The following is a 21,441-nucleotide window of genomic DNA, read 5'->3' as shown; positions in this document are numbered from 1 at the left end:
AGGTAGTTCTCGCCTCTGCCTCCCCACTTGGTGTCACTTTTGTGTTACTAGGCCTCACTGACTTAACAAAAGCCCGATATGTCGTTTGCTCCCCAAATGAAAACTTTTTTTTTTTTGCAATTAATGTTGGTAAGCAACTTGCTTCATAGTTGCTCACACACTTCCAATTCTTTAAATAAAAAGTCACACAGGGTTAAAGGAAACACTCTAGTCTATTTTGGTTGATTCTTGATTAGCTGGTGTGTGATGGCAGGAGAGGTGGCCCAGGGGTGCCTATGCCCAGACCACCAGCCACATCACTGTCCTCTTGAAGCCACGTTTGTATCTCCCTTGTACCACTGGGATCTCAGCCAGCCACTGTCATTCCCTGGAGGACAGGAAAACAGGGTTTTCCTTATGAATTTGGCAAAGAATTGTAGAGTGCAGGCAGGGAGATGCTCGGAATGTCTGTCAACCACTAGCAAACAGCAGCCCTTTGCTGGGGGGGTGGTGACAGGGCTCGGGACAGAGGCTGTTTCCCATTAACACGCAGCCTTATGGAGGAAAAAGCTGACAGAGATAGCAAATAATTAAAAATGCATTTTCTCACGCAATCACCGTGCAGATTCATTCTCTTAAGAGTGAAGGTATAGGGTTGACATCTTTTTCTTAATCCCCAGGGTTTTAAATTTTCTGTTTGGGTTGGTGTCAAGTCTTCTGAGTCAACAGTGAACCAACACCTGAGGCACTCTATTCCCGAGGGACGTTGTTATGCTATTCTTCAACATCATACAATGATGTCCATGGCTAGTGATCTTTGAATGTTGATTATGTGCCAATCATTCTCTTAGGCCCTGACACACTATTTCTATTTCTTGTGCTCTACCCCTGCTTCTCCAACTTTACCGTGTGTAAGAATCATCTGGGCATTTACTTAAAGTACAGATTCCAGGACCTCAACTGTAGGAATTAGAAACTCTGATTGTGTCCCTTGTTGACAAAGCCCAGGAATCTGGCTTTTAGTCAACCCCCAAGTTGATCCTGAAGCAGGTGGGCCATGGAGCACACTTTGAGAAACAGATTTCATGGTTCAAAATAATTATGCATATAGCCCCTGCATTAGTATAAAGCATGCTGATATCTACAAACAAGTTTTATTAGCACCGGTTGACACAAAACCCTTTCTCGTTTTTGTCCAGTCATTATTGTCTGACTTCCTAGAACAAGCCCACAAGAGGGACTTCAAGGTTTTACAAGAACATTCATCTTTTAAAAAAATGAGAACTGGTAGTGTTTTTTACAGACTAAGAACAACATCAAAGAATCTCTAAGTCAGCTAAAAGAAACCTTATAGTAAGTCATCACAGAAGAGCCGAAAGGAAGGGGGAGTGGAGGGTTGTTCTAGGTCCTTGAAAAGGCAGCAAGTTAAAGAAACAAGGATTTTGTCTTTTTTTTTTTTTTCTTAAGAAGTCCGTTAAGCATTCCTTCTCTGGTCATCGCACATCTGCCCCGATGACTCAATAATTCAAGTTCCTTCCTGAGTCTGTGAAATCCCTTCTCCAGGGCTCAGAGACAGGCGGGGACCTTGGGCATCCGGGGCTGGATCTTGGCACATGCTCCCAGGGCTGCACTAGATTTCTAGCAGCATCACACTAAAAGTTGTTTTAAATCATGTTTTATAGTTTATATCACATCAGCAGTAGAGAGAGATTTTCCCCCATGTTTAAATCTCCCAAAATTAAGTAGGTAGGAAAACGGAAATGAAGTGGCACAAAAGTGGGAGGGGGCGGTGATGAGAAGGAATGTGATTCTTATGGTGGAAAGAAAACTGACGCAGGTGCTTTCTGAGTTACAACCACCTGACTTATGAAGAAATTTCCTTTTTTCTATAAGCATAATAATGAATACATATATATGTATGTGCATATGTATATATCAAATACATGAGACTACATGTGTACATATAGACCTATAGCTCACATCTCGTGTCCACCATCCCAGCTCCGTGTACTGGTGAGCAGTGTGGGAAACTGGTCCAGCGGGTTCTCCTCATCAACTTTTATTTTCATGTAGGGAAGCACCATGCTCCCCTTCGCCTGTCTTCTTATGTTATAATTCGGACAATCCCCTACTCATATGCACATCTTTTCATAATTCTATTTCCAAATCTTCAGAGAAGTCCCCCAGTTTTCTCCTTGCTCCCCGCCACCCCCATCTTCTATCCTCATGTTTTCCTTCTGCTTGTTCATTTGCAATGGCCTTAGTCATGGCTGGAAAGCATTTGCGCAGCCCGGTGATTGCTCAGTGCTGAAGAAGCAGGGGTGCCAAACATTTTGAAATGAGATCGTCGTGATAAAGAACCAGTGTCAAGAAACCACAAAAATCTGTGAAACTGTGAAGTCGTCTTCTTCAGAATCTCCAGTATCTCAATCTCATTACGTTCCTCTAATTAGATCTGCCTTTACCAACCTTTCTGTTAAAACACAATTTCTCTTTAAGTTTTATTTGGGTGGGTTTACCTTCATTCCCTAGCATGGCTTCAATGTTGTTTTCTACTGCAACTATACAGCGTTTCAGCTACATTATAAAACTTCTGTGGGGTTGACCCAGAAACCCAACAATGTAACATTGTTCTACCGGAAAAAACGTGTCCTAATCTCAATTTTCTGGCTGAGAAATGATCTTGCGGGAATACTTGGCTCCATATGGGTCTGTGTGGTGCTGGCACATATAGGTGCTCCACAACAACAAAAAGTTCTGTCATTGAGGTGACAAATGGGAATTGTGTATCACTGAGGCAGTCCATCCCTGAAAGATGTTTGTCTGACAGGAAGTAATGTCACCACTGTATATAACTGCAATTTCCCAGAAAAGCCTCTGTATTTCATTTTCTTTTCTTTTTTCCTCATCTTATTCCCCCAGCCTGGAGATGATACCCCTTGTCTCTGCCTAGCCACGGTCTACCTGTCCTTCAGGATGCCCCCCACAGAGCCTTCCCTGGTGGCTCCTGCCAACAGAGCAGTATGAGTACGAGTATTAGTAGCAGGAGCTGATGTTTTCTGCATTCTCACTCTGTGTCAGTACCATGCTGAGTGTGAAAAAGGCATTATCTCATTTAAATCTCATGGCTTTCCTATGAGAAGAGGACCATCATTCTCCCCATCTTGTTAGGGAGGAAATTGAAGCTAACACAGTAAAGTAACACATCTAGAAAGTGGCAGAAACGTCCAAGATCAGGACCCAAGCCACCTTCCTCTTGAGCACCTGATCACGCTGTCTGGTCCCCTTCCCCACGTCGCTTCCTCAGATGCACTATAGATAATACAGAGCACAGCACTTGATCATACTGTTTTCTTTTCCAGCGCTAGTGTGCTTTTCTTTTTTGCTCTCTTAGAGTGTATACTCCTCATGGCCAGGGTTCAGAGCAAGGATCTTGGGCCAGATTCTACAGCTTGCTATCTGTGTGCCTCCCTGAGCCCCAGGTTCCAGGTGGCACTCGCCTCAAGGGACTCTGGTAAGGATTAAAAGAAAATAATGCCAACGAAGGGCTGAGTCTGGGGTCCCCTATGGTGAGAGTGCAAACAGCTTTCGGTATTGTGGGTACTATGGCAGTGAGCAGAGCCCTGCTCCACGGTGTGGCTAAGCCGTTTTCCAAAAAGTCCTCTGCAGGGACTCCAGTCTGCTCTGCCATCCATTCTCGCCTCTGTGGACTCGACTTAGCTCATACCCTCTCCCCAACTCACGAGCAAAGTGGAACATTTTATGTCTTTTCTTGCCCTCCAATGTACAAGGACTTTGGCCCCCCGAGCGGCCCGGCAGGAGCACAGTCACTGAGCGGGAAACGAGGAGCGGGTTGGGAGTGGGAAAGTGCTCAGCCTGGTCTGACCCCACCACCGACCCCCTCCGACTCTTGCCTTCAGTTTCCTCAACTGTCACAAGGCAGGCCAGGCCAGCGGACCCTCAGGTCTCCAGCCTCCAGCTAAGCCTCTGAGATGTCTTTTTCTAAAGGAAATCCTGGGCACTAAGCCGGTGTCACCGTCTTCTGCTCTTCATGCCTTCAGCGAGACTGCGTTTTTATGAAAGTGTGTGTACAGGCGTTTGTGTGCATCTGTGTGTGACTAAACATGAGTTTGTGTGTGCATCCATGTGACTGTATATGAACATTTTTGTGTTTTGTGTGTATCTCTGCGTGTGTTTTTGTGTGTGGACATTCGCATAGCGTCGAAGCTGCCCAAACCCAAGTGACGAGAAAAGAGAGGGAAGGGCGGCCAGCTCACCGGTGCCTTCCGCGCGACCCACCCAGGCGGGGTCCAGAGGAGGCCTGAGCACGAGGCCCTAGGCCTGGGCGCCGCTGGCCCGCCCAGAGAGCCCGTGCCTGGGGCGGCCGGGCGGGCGAGGCCAGGCGGGGGCGGGGCGGGCGGCGGCCGTCAGAGCTGGGGGCGGGGCGAGGCCGGGCAGGGGGCGGGGAGCGGACGGGGCGGGGCCGGGCGGGGGCGGGGCTAGGCCGGGCGAGGGGCGGGGCGAGGCCGGGCAGGAGGCGGGGAGCGGGCGGAGCAAGGCCGGGCGGGGGGCGGGGCGCGGCGGGCGGTGGGCGGGGCGGGCGGCGGCGGTCCGGGCATGCTCGGCCGCGGCGGCTGCGAGCGGGGCGGGTCGCGCTGGTCCCCGGCCGGCCGGAGCGGCGGCGGCGGCGGCGGCGGCGCGGGGCAGCATGAGGGAGCCGCTCGGTAAGTCCCGCGTCTCTTGCCGCTCCTCGCTCCCACCGTCCGTTCGGCCCGCTCCCGCGGCGCTCGGCGAGCCTCGCCCGCGCCTCCCGCGCTCGCCCCCCAACTTCTGCAGCGCGGACGTTGCTCGGCTCCGAGCCTTCCCCGGCGTCAGGGATGTCCGCACCCCGCCCGGAGCCCCCGCGCCGTGCCCGCCGGCCGCCCGGCCGCCGCGCCCGCAGCTTCGGGGAGGGGGCGTCCCGCCACCCAGGTGCCCAGCGCGGGGCGCCCCCCTTGGCGCGGGGAGGGGGCGGGGAGCGCTGTGTCCCCTTTCCGCGCCGGCCCCCCGGGTCCAGCCACCACCCCTCTTTGCCTGCGCGCCCCGACTTCGCTGACACCGCCACCCAGGAGCTGACAGCCGCTGCTCGCGGTCCTCCGGGTCCCCGGTTCCCACGGTGCCCGGCGGCCGGCCCTGCCCGCGGGACGCTGGGAGCGCGCCCCCGCCCCCGCCCGGGCCCCGGCCCCCGCCCCCGCCCCCGCCCCCGCCCCGGACCGGGCTTCGGGCGCTGATCGCCGCCGCTCCCGGCGAGTGCCTGCGGCTAAGCAAAAAAGAGAAACGGGTGGGAGAAAGGAAAGCCGGCCTGAGAGTGCTGTAAATCTGGTCCGTCAGCTCGTTGATGGGGCTGCCGGCCCGCCCGCCCGGCCTCTCCGCGGGCACCCGCCGCGCCCCCGCCCCCAGCGGCCGTCAGTGCGCCCCGGGAGGCCAGGGTTTTCCTAGATGCCCCGACCGCAGCGAGGCTCAGCGCCTACAGCCGAAAGCGCCGCTCTTGCTCCTTGCCACTGGCGGTAGCAGCTGAGCGCCTCGGATTCTTCTTGGGGGTTGAAAAGGAAGCTGTGATTTCACTATTGAAGAAAAAAATAAAAACGGGAACTTTACGCCAGCGCAACCTAGTCGTGCCCTAGTCTTTGCTCATCCACGCTTTCTAGGAGCAGAGGACTTTGGGGAATTAGCTTAGGCGGATCATCCCTGCCCCCCAGCCCACGCACACGCCCTGCCACCCACTCTCCCACTCCCTCAGCCCCGCATGCCCGCATCTCCCTCCTCGAGTCCAGTTGCCTGGTCCATCTTGAGAGAGGGGTGAAGTAGGGTGGACCACACCTTCCTGTCTTCCTTCTCTGGCTTTTGTCTTTTCAGATAGACATCCCAGGGATTCCAGGTGAGGGTTGGCAGATGGGAGGGGATTCCTGGGAGAGAAGGGAGTGGGACGTGGGATTCAGGCAGCCAGGAATTTTCTTGACAAAAATGGCAAACTGAATAGTCTAGACTGAGTGGTCACAGGCTGTGCAGGTGAAACTTCAGGAGAATGGTGCTGTGTGTCAGGTGGTGTTTGAATTTAAGATGACTGCATCAAAACCGTGTGGCAAGGCAAGCGTGTGTCAAGTTTATTTTGGAAGTCACACAGATTCTGTTTCATGGGACTTGTATTGAATTTCGTATGAAATTGGGAGTTTGGTCAGTTCATTTGGTTGGTTTTCCATAATGTTCTGTGCATTTAGACTTTATGCTTACCTTGCTGTTAGGTGTCTAATTCTTAGCCATCAGCTGAACAGGCTTCCTGAAGGTCCCCAACTTTACTTCCGGCAGGCAGCATGTAGCAACACTGCTTCACTCCTGCTGGAGTGGGTGAGTAAGTATTTGTTGCACAGAGGCCTTAATCTGCTGGGCCTTCCTCCTGCAAACTTCATCCTTTGCTGCAAAGACTAGAAGGTCAGGCCCTTGGCAGGCCCAAGAGATTTAGGGGGATTGGGTGGGTGAACAAAGCATGTGTCAGGAAAAAAAAACCGAATTTTGTCTTTCCACCTCCTTGGAACATAACTTAAAATGCCCAAGTGTCCACAAGCTCTGGAGAGCTTGACAAGCCAATCAGAGGCATCTAGCAACACATCTGAGTGGTCACAGATTCTGGAGGCGTATGGCGTATTGTCCAGGGGCTGTAAAATGGAACTGGAGATTGGAGGTACACAGGGAGAATGAATTAAAGACACATTTTTCAGTTAAAAAAAAAAAACAAATCTGGAAAGATCCTTGGAGTCTAACTTTTAAAATGTAGTTTAAAAAGAAATCTTAGAAATGCTATCAGTGAAGAAAGCCCAGGAGCCTGTGGTTCTGCCAAGTCCTCATTGTCCTTGCTGGAGAGCCCTCTAGTTGGGAGGCCGGTAAACACCACCCGTGCTGTCGTGGTCCAGAGTTTCTCTTAATGAGCTTGGCAGGACTCCCCGCTAATTAATCTAGAGAGAGTTTAGAACACAGAGCTTCGGATTGAAACAATTGTTCTGTTGTGGTTTTTATTTTGATAAGCAAAGACTCTATCTCTGAAATGCTCCAGGCCTATTGCTGAAGCCATTACTGCAGTTTATTTGTTTTTTTAACAGATGTTGTTTTTCACCTTTTGGATGGAAAGGGTTATCTCACTCATTAAAACCTTGCCATTGTGCTTTGTTTCAAGGGCCTGCTGACTCAGGGAGTGCTGAGGGACGCTGGCTTGCACAGCCCAGGGAGGCTAGATCAGTCCCCAAGACTTTGATACGGCCTTTCAACACTAAATCTCGTTTAAAAAAGACAGGAACCACCCGATACTAAAGTCTCAATTATCTTAATTTGAGTTTGTGGCATCTTGTTTAAAGTTTGGATTATTCCCTTTACTTCCTTTAACAGAGTGTATTTCCCATAACTTTCTATGGTTAACATAGTTGGGAACAGCCTGGCCAAACTGGCAAAGATTATTGCTTATTGGTTCTCTTTCTTTGGCTTACCTATTAAGCTTGTTTCTTCTGTATGTAAATGAAAGAATGTAGATACTATTATGAAGAGACATCAAGATATATTTTAAAGAGGAAAAGAAAAGAGAAAACAGCTGTATGTATAGGAAGAAGAGTTGGAGAAACAGAAACCGAACTGTGGCTGCAGGTTATCTCTTGGCGCGGTGGGCTTATTGAGAACTGGTACTTTTTACTCAAACACTGAACTTTGCAGTGTTTACTTCTAGAATAACTTTATATTATTTTGTAATTAGAAAATAAATAAAAGTGTAAGAATTATTTGAAATAATGTAAACTTTAACATGGCTCTTTTATCTGAAAGATCTTTAAAAACAAAACTAGTGTAAGTTTAATAGAATATTTTAGGAATCTTGACATAATGGAGTTTGACATATGTGATGATAGTGGAATTAAATTCTAACCTATTAGAAGTTTTACACTTATTTTTGCAAATAGCCAAAAGTTCCAGAAGATTTAAAAAAATCTTATCCAATTTCAATTCTTAATGACTGCTAATCTTGCGGAAAGGTTAATTACGTACTTAGGTCCCATAAAAATGGGATGAGGTTGCCAAGGCAATAATTTTGTGACAGAATTTAGAGGTGAAAGAGAAGACAGGAGAGTGTGTGTGTGTGTGTGCATGCAAGCACAAGTTGTGGGGAAAAAGACAAAAAAGAGAAGTTACAAGAGATAATATTTATGAAAAAAGTAAAGTACATAATATTTGGTGCTTTATTTTTTCTCTTTTTTTCTGTCTTTTTGAATCAATGTCTTAACACTGACCCAACCCAGCAAGATTAGCGTTCCAGGATCCTTTTGATCTTCCACCCAAGTTTTCCATCTCGTATTTTTGTAGTCACCTTAAAGAAATGTAACTCAGTGATGGTTGCCCTACTAACATTGTTACTTCACAGATGAAGTATGCTTTTTATATTTTAGGACATTTTAACAGCTTGAGGGCCGTGGCGGAGCTAGTCGTCACACTGTGTGGTATGGTAACAACAGTGCGTAAGAACTTACTGTCCGAGGACTTAAACTGGAACTGTTGAGTGCTTTATTTAATTATTAAGGCTGAAAAGGGACATGGCAATCCTTTTGCTCATGATAAAATGCATAGTTCTACTATTAAGGGAAAAAAAGCTGTGGAAAACGTGTAGGATCTTTGTATCAGTTAGCAATGTGCTCCATTCTGGGTTGTTGTATGTCTTGGCTATTTACCTCTTGTTTAAAGAAAGTACTTTGTTATATATTAATCATAACGCCAGACTGAAAATTTGTCAGTTGAAGAAATATTTACAGTGAACTGCCAACAATTTGAGGGACTAATTACATCTTAAGTATGGAATGTCAGTGAATACAACTCAGAAGTTTTCTAGAGGAGTAACAATGTCTAATCAAGACCTTTAGAATGCTGTTTGTAATCTTCTATTAGATTTTATCAGCAGGTCGTGTAATGTTAGGCTTACTGAAAACAGGTTAAGAATCTCTGTAGCAGGTAGACGCATGTACCATATACTAGACTTTGGAACCTTATGTAATTTACTATTCATTTATTCTTTTCTTTAATGTTTCTTTTATGCTCACTGAGTCCTCCAAATATGTAATATGTTTTCAAAGATGCATTTTCCTAATCCTACTTACACAACTCTTTTAAAAGTTTTTTTCTGATGATGAAGTAATACTAAGTTACGATATATGAAAATGACAATATTTGACCATGTTTTACCTGTAAGATGACAGCTTCATATGGTTCTACCTAATCCATTTCATGACAGGACATCACAAAATACAGTATAAATAAGGACTTTTTTTAAAACACATACTCCAGTACCACTGTTGATATTTTGGTGTTTTCCCCCATATGCATATGTATTTAAATGAAATTGGTATTGTACCGAATCTGGGGTTTTGTATCCTGCTGTTATTATTTAACATGGTACCATGAGCATTTCTCTGTGCTGTTATATATTTGAAAACGTAATTTGATACATTTGTATACATATTATAGTCTACCCTGTGGATGTACCAGAATTTTTAATCATCCCTTAAATGGACATTTAGTCTGATTTTTTATTATAATTAAAACTTGGATAAGTATCCTTATAGAAAACTTTGTGTGTCTCTCCGGTTATTTCATTAGGGTGGATCCCAAGAAGTGAGGTTCTTAGTCCATAGTGTTCCAGATTTTTAAAGATTTTATAATATATTAATCCCTTTTAAGAAAGGAAATACCCAGTTACACACAAACCCTGTACGTAGTCATACTCCCCAAATCGGAGAGCCCTTATAGCTCACCATGCCCTCACTAACAACAAATATTGCTTTCTAAAAGCTTCAGAAATTTAATAAGCGAATAATGGCATTTTGATTTCATCTGCATATGTTTGATTGCAGGTAAGGTTGAGCATTTGTTTCATATTTTTAATTAGGTATTTGTTTCTTTCATTTCTTAATTTTCAGTTCATGTTCTAGGCACATGTTGAAAAAGAAAAGTTCTGGTTGACTTAATGAGCATATTAATATTTTGTTTCATTTCAGTGTCTTGGGGAGCCTTATAAGTGTAAATATGAGAATAAAAATATTTTTATTTTTATAAATGGAAAGGGAGGGGGAAATGTTACCTGTTCAATAACATTCACTTGCGAGTCTCAACCTCCGATGATGAGAAAGCCCATATTGAAATAAGACCACCTAGACTACAGCATCCACAAGGCGGGGTGTTGACGGGTCTTAGGTGTCTTCATGTTCTCCAGCACAGAGCCCAGTGCCTGCGGACGTCTGCACAAAGTAAGGGTCTTGACCAATTTAAGTTGGACTAAGTGTGCCACACCTACACTTTGGACTCCTGGGACAGAGAACTGCTAGATGGTGTACTCCCTGGCCTAACCCCCACCCCCTTGCCCCCCGTGCCAGCGTCCTTCTCTTCTCAGTGTGTGGCCATTGAGCTCTGCTCTCTTGGTCACCTTCTGTATGGGTGCTAATGAGGCCAAGGTCAGAGGTTCTATCTTCACATGACCTATTTAGCTTTGTTCTGGTTCATGGCCACAAGCTGTGTTCTTTTTACTCTGGCCAGCTGACTTGGAAATGCCTGCTGTTCATCACAGGGAGACCAGGCTAGAGAGGGGCTGATTTCCAGAGCTAGAAGGACCCTGAGGAACCTCTAGTTCAACTTCTTATTTTACTTTTTCTGGAGAAGCCCAGAGCCCAAAGAGCATCTCTCCTTTTGTGCAGTGTCTCAGGCTCGGTGCAGCCCAACAGATAGACATTGAGAACATGGAGAAAGAGAAATTCATCTCTACAGGGAGTGGGTGGACAACTCAGCTCCAGGCTTCCATGCTAATGCATCGTTAACAACTCCTTCCTAACTTTATCATCCCTCCATCTGAATATAAATGATAGGCTGATATTTAAAGAACTTGGAAATCTACCACACAATAAGATGACTCTCTTTCAGGTTCTTTGAAAGGGAGAAAAGTTCTGATGAAAATCCATTTGAAAATGATTTGGGGAAAAGAACATTTTGTGGGAATAGCTTGGTTAAATCAAAGTAAAATTACCTATCACAATAGTGATTTCTGATTTTTATATTTCTCTTAATGATATGACCGTTATCTTAGTCACCAAGACTAAAATCCATTGGTTGTACTTCTTCCTTTGAAAATTACTCTTCTTATTCCTTTTTTTCATATAACCTCTGCTACTACCCAGCACATGACAATACAAGGGGCTTGTAACTACTTGTCCCCACATCCGTCCTTGCTCCGGCCACGTCAGTCCTCCGCTTTCCTGCCAGATTCTCTGTAGGGCAGCCTTCCCCTTCCTTGTCTAGACCCTTTTGTGGTTTCTCATTGTCTGCTCAAATAAGGTCCAAATTCAGCTAAGAGTGGCTATTTCTGTATAGATAATTTTTTTCTTTTCGAATTCAGGTTTTTTCCTGAAAGTTACTCCTCTCCATTTATCATAGATGTAGTTTGTCTGCTTTTCAGTTTCACACAACAGGTTTCATGACAGCTGCGTGTTACTGATGAAGAGCCTGCCACCCAAGATGCATGAAGAGGTCTGCCGAAGGTCACGGAGTGGTTGCAGGGTGTATTTGTGAATGCATCATCCTACTGAGTATTTAAAAATGAATTCTGGCGTTGCTGTCGAGACATTACGGTCAAGTGAGGCATCAACCCTTGTGTGTGTGCACGTGGATGTGCGCGTGTGCGTGGTGTGTGTGGTGTGTGTGCGAGTAAAGAACTTTTTCCTTTTAAATATACAGTTTTTCATTTTAATGCCACCACGCCTTATATCTTTTCTTGTTTATGTTTATGCATTGTTTGGTAAATTAGGAAACTTTTGTTGCTGGAAAGGAAGGAAGTGTAGATGGGTGAGCCTAGGGTGGTACACGGGCTTCAAAGCTACATAGACTTTGGTTTGGATCGTGGATCCTCACTCACAAGCTGTGTAACCTCAGACTCTCAGCCTCAGTTTTCTTGTCTGTAAAATGGTGACATCTATATTTACATTAGATTTGCTGGGAGTATAAAATGAAATAAAGTGAGCCAAGCACCTAGCAGGCACCTTTCAGATGCCCCGTGGGTGGTTGGCTTTCATCATCTTTCCTGCATGCTGCTGTTCTGAGTTTATAGAGCAGGCTCTTCCTTCTGCTCTGTACAGAGAGTTCATTGGGCTGGAGGGAGAATAAATTAACCACGAATTGGAAGGTATTCTTGGTGAATTTGTTAAGCATCTGCTGAAGTGTATTTGAACATTTTACCACCTATCACAAGCATCCTTAAGGAGGTAAAATAATAGGATATAAACTTAGTGATATCAGGAATCAAGCGAAAAATCTCACCCAGGAAAACTTGACTGTTCAGCCTTGTTGTTCCTCCCTAACCCGTTCCCTTTAAACCACCTAACTTAAATAAATTAGAGACTGCATCCAATAAGCATCTCATTTTGGGTTTCATCTCATGACTTTAATGTAATTTAAACCAGTCCTGTGGAGGTGAGCAAGAGAATTGCCGATTGAACCCTGACTTCTCACCAAGCTTGTATTACTTGCTTTTTGTTTCCTTCACTTTATCTTCAATTGTTATGAGTTTTGATGCTTGTAAGTATGCATTATAATAACACAAAACAGGAAAAAACCCCAAAAGTTTGCATTTATCATAACTCCTTTTTTCTGTATTGTACACTCAGCACAAAATCTTTCTTCTATACAAAGAGAGTTGCTATGAATCCAGTTTTTCTTCTTTCTATATACTGTCCTACGAGGTTTCCTTTAACCAAACAGCTTGTTTTGCTTAACCCAAGTTGTACAACTGGGTGTGAAGTTCTCTGAGTGGGTGGCTGGGTCTAGCCCTGATTTCTCACTACTTAAATTGAGCAGTGCTGCAAAGTCCAATAGAAATTACTGTCCAGACATCCCCATAGCTCCTAGGAGCCGCGTCCTTTTCTTTGGAATAAGTGGCAGCTCCATCTGTTTACAGATGAGAAGACGGAGGCCTGGAAGTCGAGTCCCTGGGTGGAGGCCCCTCCCGAGTGGAAGCCCAGGTCTTTCTGACATCACAGCCTGTGTGCTGACTGCGCTGCCTCTCTCTGTGCTTGTGGGGAGAAAGTCTGCAAGTGCTTCCACCTGAGATGAGAAGCAGCAGCCGAACACGCGCTGCCCAGAGACAGAGATCCGTTAGGATGTGTGCCTTTTACCAGGCTGTCCGTTTCTATTGTGGTGGTAGAGTTTTTAAACTGCTTTATAAATTTTATCGTTGAAAAGATGGGCTTAGTCTAGGAATATATGGGTCAGAGAATAGGGGGAAATATGAAAAGAACAATAGTGAAATCAAAAGAAGCAGAAAGCTGCTTCTTGGCATTCTCAAACCAAAGAGAGAGGGATAAAAGGCAGCTCGGCAGACCCCGTCCCTCTGAGGGACCTGCGGCTTCCCCCTGTGCTTCCGTGGTGCTGACAGACCTGTCAGCCGGGCACTAAGTATTCCGAGGCTCGGATACCAAGCCCCCAGGAGATCATGGGTAGAGTGAGGAAGGAAGCAGAAGACAGGGCTTTTCCTTAAGGAGATTTATTCCTTTTCATTTTATGCTCTTGAGTATAGGAAAGTAGCTTGACTTTGTAGCTGTGACTTTATTTCTTGGAAAGAGAATTTTTAATGGGCTAGAAGAGCTGTATTTGTTGTTGAGAACAGAGCAATGAACCTGTGAGACCAAGGAGTTTCTCAGAGGTTGATAGGATCTTTGAACTTGACAGAATTTCGGAGGTCATATAGCCCAGTATCCTGACCAGAGCAGGAGTGATTTCCACATCAGTGCTTTTCAGACCATAGGTCTTGACCGATTAGTGCATCCTGAATTCAGTGGGTGGTGAGCAGCATTTGTGAAAAGTGAAATAGAATAGAAAATACTACATATTAGACTGTGAGGGTGACTCTTTTTCCTCTAAAGTTCTGATTGATGTGTGTGCACATACCATCAGTGGGTTGCTGTAAAAACAAAAAAGTTTACAAATCACTCACTCAGCCTCTGCTTGAGAACCCCTCAGCGTGGGACTCGCCACTCTCAGGCAGCTGTGCCTTGACGGACTGTCTGGTAACGTGTTTGTTGTTATGTTAAATGTTTCCTCTGCATTAGTGGTGTTTAGATATTCATAAAATGAAAATGCTATTTAAAGTGGGCTCATTTGTCTCTTGTGATTGTGTCCTGGCCCAGCCAATGCTAGAAGTCCCTTCCTTACCTGAGTTGGTATCTGGGCACCTGCACACTCTGGGCCATTCTTCCTACATGGTGCACTATGTGTATTTGATCCAAGGCAACAAACTGATAAAGTAGTGAAGGAACAGCATTCTTCAATGAACTGGCTGGGAAGCATACTTGCAGGGTACCTCACGGTGCAGGTCTGCTTTGAGGTAGAGGATTTGTTTGGCTTAGAAGCAATCTTCCAGAAGCCTCCCTGACCTCTTGAGACTGGGTCAGGGTCCCTCTGTCTCATCCTGTCCTTATCCCTGTTGCAGTGCTGTGACACTGGGGAGAGGTGGCAGGCTCCCATCACTAATCCATGCATACGCTGTGTTAATCGCCAGTTTTCCAGCTGTCTACAGATTCTCAAGGGCAAAGAATACATCTTATTCATTATTATAGTCTCAGTGCCTGGTGCGTCATGGGCATTCAGAATTAATGTTTTGGACTCTATGAAATAACACTTACTGTTCTAAGTGACTTGGATGGAGGTTGAAGTATCCAGTCACAAAAGACAAGGATGTGGGTGATATAAAGCGGATATGACTTTGGAAATCAAGAGTTAGATCCCAATTCATACAAAAGGAATTAGGAACTGGTCTAAACTACATGGTGAAAATTAATAACTAAGTGAAATCTTTCCATGAGGCAAGTAACCCTTCAGAGACAAACTGGAGCCATCATCGCATAGTAAATCCACAGTCATATTTGCATGGTGATTTACACTTTTCTTTATTCTTATTTGGCCCTCAAAAGAGTCTGGTGAAGTGGAAAGATAGTGGCATTGCCATTTTGCAGATCAGAAAACTGAGGTGTGGTGCAGGTGATGACTGCTCCAGGTGTCCTGGCTGGGCCTGGGGGGGCGGCACTAGTGCTGGGATGATGAGGACCGCACCTGATCCTGGGCTGTTTTAACTCACACATCTCTCTCCAAGTTGTGAAATCTAATGTTATAATTTACGTTGATATCAGATTTTGGCATATGCTTGTTTGCAGCCACCCTTTGAGTTGGTGTGGGTGACAAATTAAGTTCTGTTGATTAGAATGCTGGTATCTCAGGATTGAAAAGAAAATTTGAAAGGACCAGCTTTTAGTCCAGCAACTCACTGGATGCCAGTGTCCTCCTCAGCACGTCAGCACTCCCTCCTGATGGCCTGTGTAACTGATGTGTTAGTGATGGGGCGCTTGCCACCTCTTGAGGCAGCTCATTCCATCTTGAGATCAGGATGCTCAGGAAAGTAGGCTGAGTATGATAGGGGTTAGAGAAACTGTGACTGTTCCGAAGTCTGTGTAGGGGACAGGTGAGGTTTCGCGTGTGTGTGGAGGTGAGGTAGAAGCCTAGGCTCTCAGTTGGGATGAAGCAGGTGAAGAGTGCAAGGCTGAGGGAGAGGAGTCCTCCGTGGGGTGGAGGGGGCTAGGAACACTCACTGGGTTATGGGCCTGCGGGTCACCACTCCTCTCCTCACCTCTCCCACTCGGCTCCAAGTCCTGCTTGCTGAAGCTCGTGTGTTTCCTACCCCTGCCCGCCACAAGCTACTGGCCTCTGTGAGACGAAACAAGTTAGGAGTTTCCAAGGATCAGTACACTTCTGACCTGAGCCCTATAAGGTCAAGTTATGGCTCTTACGAATTTGAGTCTTTTTTGAAAGACGTGTGGCTTTTATGGCTTGGCCTGTGTTGTCATGCCACTTAAGGGTTTGCTAAATATGATTTGCTTGCAGACCTAGCCATAATGGTCCAAGGTACCTAACTCCAGTATGAAAATGACCCACATGCATGTTTTGTGAGGGTCCTTTCTTCTTACCACTGTAACAGTGGGCTGCAGCACAGCCAGCCCTGCGGTGGACACTGGCCAGTCGCTCTGCATGTTGGATGGCCAGTTGGAGAGCAGTGCACTTGGCTTTGCTTTTAAAGAGCCTGACGTGGTAAGAGAGAGAAACTTGAGTGTCATAGACCTAAATTCTAACTTCAGCTGTGGTGCTGTCTGGATGTGTAACATTGAGCTGGTGAGTTTCGGGACCTTGCTCTAGGCTCCCAGGATCCTGTTTCTATGTCATTTCTTTACTCTTGGGATAATTGTATCCAAAATCTATTTCAAATGCCTGTTCCCCCTCTCATACACAATGCACATGCAGTTTATCTAGAGAACTCCTCATCATTCTTCAAAACCTAGCTCAAATGTCCCTTTCTCTCAGTTTTGCACTCATTCATCAGTTATTATTGAAAGCATACTGTCTCCTAGATGCTGGGGGTGTACCACTGAATAAAACGAAGACTTTGCCCTCATGGCCTTGCCTTTGTGTTCCCATAGCCCTCTGTTTGTAATGGCATCTCTTTCCTCTGCGGTCTCTAGCCCAGTGACTTACTCAGTTGAATCAAATGACAAATGCTTGCCTCTCTGGGCCTTCCATTTCCATCTAAGTGGCTGAGCCGAGTTGTCGAGCTGCTTAAAAGACAGATAGCAGGAGTGTCAGGAATGGCAGAGTTGCTATGGAGAATTTTCTGCTCATACAGTAACAGCCAGAGCTAGTCAGCCTTCCATAAAACGTAGGTACCTGGTGGAAAATTATAGACATGGATACTCTCCGTGCTGACAACCAAGACTTTGCTGCTGCCATAATCTAGCATGTGATGAAGAGTGAGGCCCTGCACAGTCAGCAGAATCGTGTGATAGCCCCAGTAAGAATTCCCACTGACAGGAAGGACATGCATCTCCCCGTCACCTGCACATGGGCCAGCAGGCATTTCCTGGCCATTGTTCGAGGGGCTGCTGCGGTGCTATTTCCGCCCACTGTCCCCAGCGAAGTGGCTTGGAGCTGGCCCAGCTCTTCCAGGCCCAGCTTCTGTGCGCTTCTCTCCCAGGCCAGCGTCACACCCTTCGGGGACGCAGCAGCAGATCTGTCTGCCCAAACTGTCTTCCACTCTGTTAACAATGTGAAGACATAGGAAAGAAGATTCTCTTGTGTAAAAATAAACATGGCGGCCCCACCACTATCACACTTGTGCTCTCAAGTGGGTTCCTGTCCGCTTTTATTCTTCTGTGTTGGTTCTGTCACCTCTGGGCAGTTTACTCAGGGAAGGTGCTGCTGTTGAATTAATGCACCATGGCAGCATCTGGACGTGGACACCCTTGGCTCAGAGATGCAAAACGTTCCCCCAGATTCCTAGGGGACAAATTTGATTCTTTAAAGTCTCGTGTAGAAAGGAGGAGTTTGGGATTGTGCGGTGGGTGGGGGTGTGTGCTGGACCAGGGTGTCGTGTGCTTACTCATGAGCCTAAAGCCTGGAGATCTGTTTTCAGCAGCTGGTTGACCTCCCTGGGGAGGTTCCCCATCTAGATTGCTTCGCTCAAGTGTGTCATGGCTGTGAGTTGATTAAAGATTTCACTCTGCCCTTTTAGAGCAAAAGGTATGTCTACAAGATGAAAGGAGGGAAGTATAATAAGATTAAGCTGGACACTGGTCGTTTCTCCTTTTAGAAACATGGGGTTGTAATTGCAGCTTCTGAGTCTGTATTTATTTTGTCCTCTCTCATGCCTGCTGTTTTCAGATGACTGAGGCGAGGGGATGGTGGACACTGTTACTCATTTCATTGCTTAAACACTATTCTATTCCGGACTGTTCTACAAGGCAGCCATCAGAGGGTGGGGTCCCCAGAATTACCACCATATCCTGCAGAGCCCGTGCTGCATCCACCCTCTCTACTTGAATAAGATGGAGAGTGATTTCAGGTGGAGCACTCCACGTTTCTCCACCGTGTGTGCAGGCGCGTGCTGTGCTCATGAGCAGGGTCTGGTTTGGTCGGGGCAGAGGGAGGAGGAGGTGCCAGGTGCAGTTCCAGGGAGGACCAGTGACTCCTCACCAGTGCTCTCTGTTGTCCCCTCAGCGTGGGTCCTGTCACCACGACCGTCCCAGCGGCTGCGCTTTGATGAGGCCAGTGTGTGTGCATTATGTACAGCGTAGAAGACCTCCTGATTTCTCACGGATACAAACTGTCAAGAAATCTCCCAGCACCACACGAGGATAACTATGAGGGGCACCAGCAAGCAAGAAGAGGCGCCAGAGCTGGGCATGGCCTGCTGAATGGATGTGAGGATGGCCCTGCAGCCTTCCCACACAGTGGGAAGTCCCTGGGGAAGGGACACGTGAGTGACTCTGAAAACAGCCACCGCATCCCGAGAGGCCACGGACAGACCCAGAGTGCTTCAGCTTCCAGAACTTCTGAGGCGAGGTAAGCTTCCACGTGAACCCACCGTTTTCTTTCCACTGGGGTGTTTGCAGTGGGTGTGTAAGTAACTCCTTCAACTCCTTATATTCGGCTGGACCAGGGAGGGAGAGGGTCAGAGACGAGAATGCTTCTTTCCATCGGGCTCCTTGGGATGTTCCAGCAGCACTTAGCACGGGGCCCGGGCGTACTAAATAGTGGTGAGTACATGAATTCTATCATGCTAAACGAAGCATTTTAATACTCGGCTTCTTTGTTCCCTTGTAAACTTCGTACTGCCTCAGCTAGGAGTCATTTTAAAACTCTATGAAAGCTAGTTTATGTCAGGCGCACGTTCCTAGTACATTTGGCTTTCTTATTAACGTGTTTCAATATTTGGTACATTACAGAGTTGAAAGGGGTCTATATTCCCTGCTGTTGTGAAGAAGAAAACCTTTCTTCTTGTGTATTCATATAATTCCATTGGCTTCCAACCCGTCTTTCCCTTGCACACTCGCTGGCACCAATGTGCGTATCCCATCTGAATACAGCTGCATCTGTGAGTGTTTTCTTACAACAAAAAAGAGGGTGGGTTGGCTAGGGAAACAGAGGGGCTAAAAAAGAGGGGATTTCAGCAGCTCTCCACAGAGCCAGTGCAGGAGACCAGCCCTGCGACTCTGATCCACACGGTTTGAACCTGGAGGAAACCCTTGTCATCGCTTCATAAAACTGTTGTCTTTAGTGCCGCCTCGGGGTCAGCCTCAGGTTGGGGAAGGCGGGCTCTGCCCATATGGAGCATGTTATGTAACTGTGTGTAGCCAGGAAGAAATGGACCAAGGAAACAAATGCAAGCAGAGGCGTATCTTTAAGGGGAACAAACAAGCATGCAAAAATGGGGTAAATTAAGTCTAATGGGAATGAACCAGCCCTCCAGGGTTAGAAGTCACCTTTTCACAGAAAGGATCTTCCTTCTTGGTTGACAGCTTCCGGGCAAAAACGGGAGGGATTTTGTTCCTGTAGTTGAGAGCATTCACCACCTTAGTTACTGAGTGAAAGCAGAGGTGCCAGCCCCTCTTCCTGTCCAGGGTGGTAGAGGCAGGTTTCTGTTGCCTAGTCAGGAGCACTTCTCTGGCGAGGGGCAGGGTTAGCATTGATGGGGCCAGCTCCAGGAAGGGCCCCGGGATGGAGAAGGACTTGAAGCTGCTTTTCTTCAACTTTGCCCTTCAGAAGTCGCACTTGCGTCCTCTACTGTTTTGAGCATACTGTCTTTTCAGCCATTTTCCCTGAGAACTGTGCCCACCGTGGATTTTGGAAGCGGGTGTGATGGACCAGCAGGCTGAAGGCTAGGACAGCCTGAGCTGCTACTGCGTAGACTCGTGCTTGATTTTATCCTGCCTCCACTGCTTCTAGTTTTGTGCTGAGCGTATCTGTCCCTTCCACCTTGGGTTTCAGGTGCTAAGGCTGTCCCTTGTCTGCTCCTTCTGTTATATTTCCTACAGAGCTTCTTACAGTGCCGGCACACAGTGTGTTTAATATATGCTCGTGGGATCAGCTCATTCTTCCCAGCATTGTGGCACCTGTTGAGAAGCAGAAGGCTCAGTTTCCGACGATATAAAGAGAGTGGCCTGGAGTCCCTGTGAAGGTGCTATGTAGGCGATGTGGGGCTCTCAGTCTTAAGTGGGACCCAACTCTATCCCTAGATGAGAGATTAGAGTAGGGTCCTCAGTGGCCACAATAGAATCAGGTTTAGAATCCCGTGTGGGCAATGTGACTCCCAGCTTCATCTGTAACTGGCTCAGGACTTTCTAGCCTCTATGTGATAACAGGTTCCTGAGGACCACAAGGGCCCGCCAGCCTGGCCTCTATGCGGGTAGGGAAAATCAGGTCTACAAGCCATCTTTCCATCGTGGTGAAGTGCTCAGATAGGTGGCTTTGTGTGGCACTGGGATGTCTTTGTACAGATGGCAGAGTTCTTCACAGAACTGGTCTCTTCCCCCTGTTTCTGAGGTTGGCTGATTAACTTGGGAGGTGTATAGTAGCTTTCAGATTGAAGATTGCCTTGTAGGGTAGAAGAGAAAATGCATACATGTTTGCAGAAATCCATGCCAGTGCCCAAAGCCTCCGAGAGCAGCTGCAAGGCTTCTTGGGTTGAAATGAAAAGATGTTTCTTTCTTTAGTAGCCAATAGACAACTGAAAACAGGAGGCAGACAGAAAGGTAGGCAGGAGAAGAATTATTTTCCCCAATAGAAAAAAAATGCTTGTGGAGGAAATAAATGCATGCTAATTTAACAGCTTAAAAATTTTAAGAAAAAGAAAAAGGAAAACCAACAATACTGTGGCTTATGTGAATTCTGAATCTGGATGAATAAATCATTCTCTGCCAGATCCCAGTCACTCTACAAGTGCAGTTGTGGTCCTGCAGCCTGGCCTGTCCCACACAGTGACCCTGCTGGGCTGGCCTCTGGGTCTGGGGGCAGCTGTAGCCAGGATGGCCCTGTATACCTACAAGGCATCAGGATGACTAGGAGGAGTCACTAGGGTCCCCTCTTCCTGCAGTGTCTCGGGTGGGTTGAGGTCTGCCCTAGAGTGTGTCCGCACACCATGGGCCAGTCCTCAGTGCCCCGCAGACTCCCTGGGGAAGACGGCAGTCAAGAAGGCCACAGGGCTAAAAGGAGATTGTTTTGTTTTGGCAAGATGGCGAAGATGGAGACATGTTGGCAGCGTTATTATTTTATAGCCGAAGAATGTGAAGCCTAGAGAATGTTGGTGACTTGGCGAGGGCCATTGGACACTGCCGTGTAGGGAAGCCTGACCCAGGCCACAGGCCCTGGGCTGCCAGGCCAGCTGGTGGCTGCCACTCTACAGCCTCGCTGGGCCTGGCCCATCTCTCCCTTGTGAGGCCTGCCTAGTTTGAAAGGGGCGCTCCATTCTATGAGCAGCTTTGACGGTTGGCCTGTGCTGGACTGCCCCGTCTCACTCCATTGTCCTCCGCCCTCCCTGCGGCG

The 21,441-nt window shown here is 47.0% G+C and overlaps 1 protein-coding gene across 2 annotated transcripts in view; it reads left to right on the top strand.

Moving 5' to 3' along the window:
- The window catches only part of JCAD (junctional cadherin 5 associated), a 79,572-nt gene that overhangs the window by 32,655 nt on the left and 25,476 nt on the right, over positions 1–21,441 (top strand). The window contains exons 1-2 of one of the 2 annotated variants that reach the window (XM_070601835.1): positions 4,572–4,703; positions 18,118–18,462. In XM_070601835.1, coding sequence (XP_070457936.1) covers positions 18,182–18,462 — 281 coding nt within the window. In that variant the 5' untranslated portion in view covers positions 4,572–4,703; positions 18,118–18,181. Of the gene's footprint in view, positions 1–4,571; positions 4,704–18,117; positions 18,463–21,441 lie in introns of those variants that run through there. The other variant, XM_070601836.1, reaches the window with a different exon arrangement.

This window comes from Equus przewalskii, chromosome 30 (genome assembly GCF_037783145.1).
Source record: "Equus przewalskii isolate Varuska chromosome 30, EquPr2, whole genome shotgun sequence".
NCBI classification, from domain to species: Eukaryota; Metazoa; Chordata; class Mammalia; order Perissodactyla; family Equidae; genus Equus; species Equus przewalskii.
This window is presented reverse-complemented; position numbering and strand designations above follow the sequence as displayed.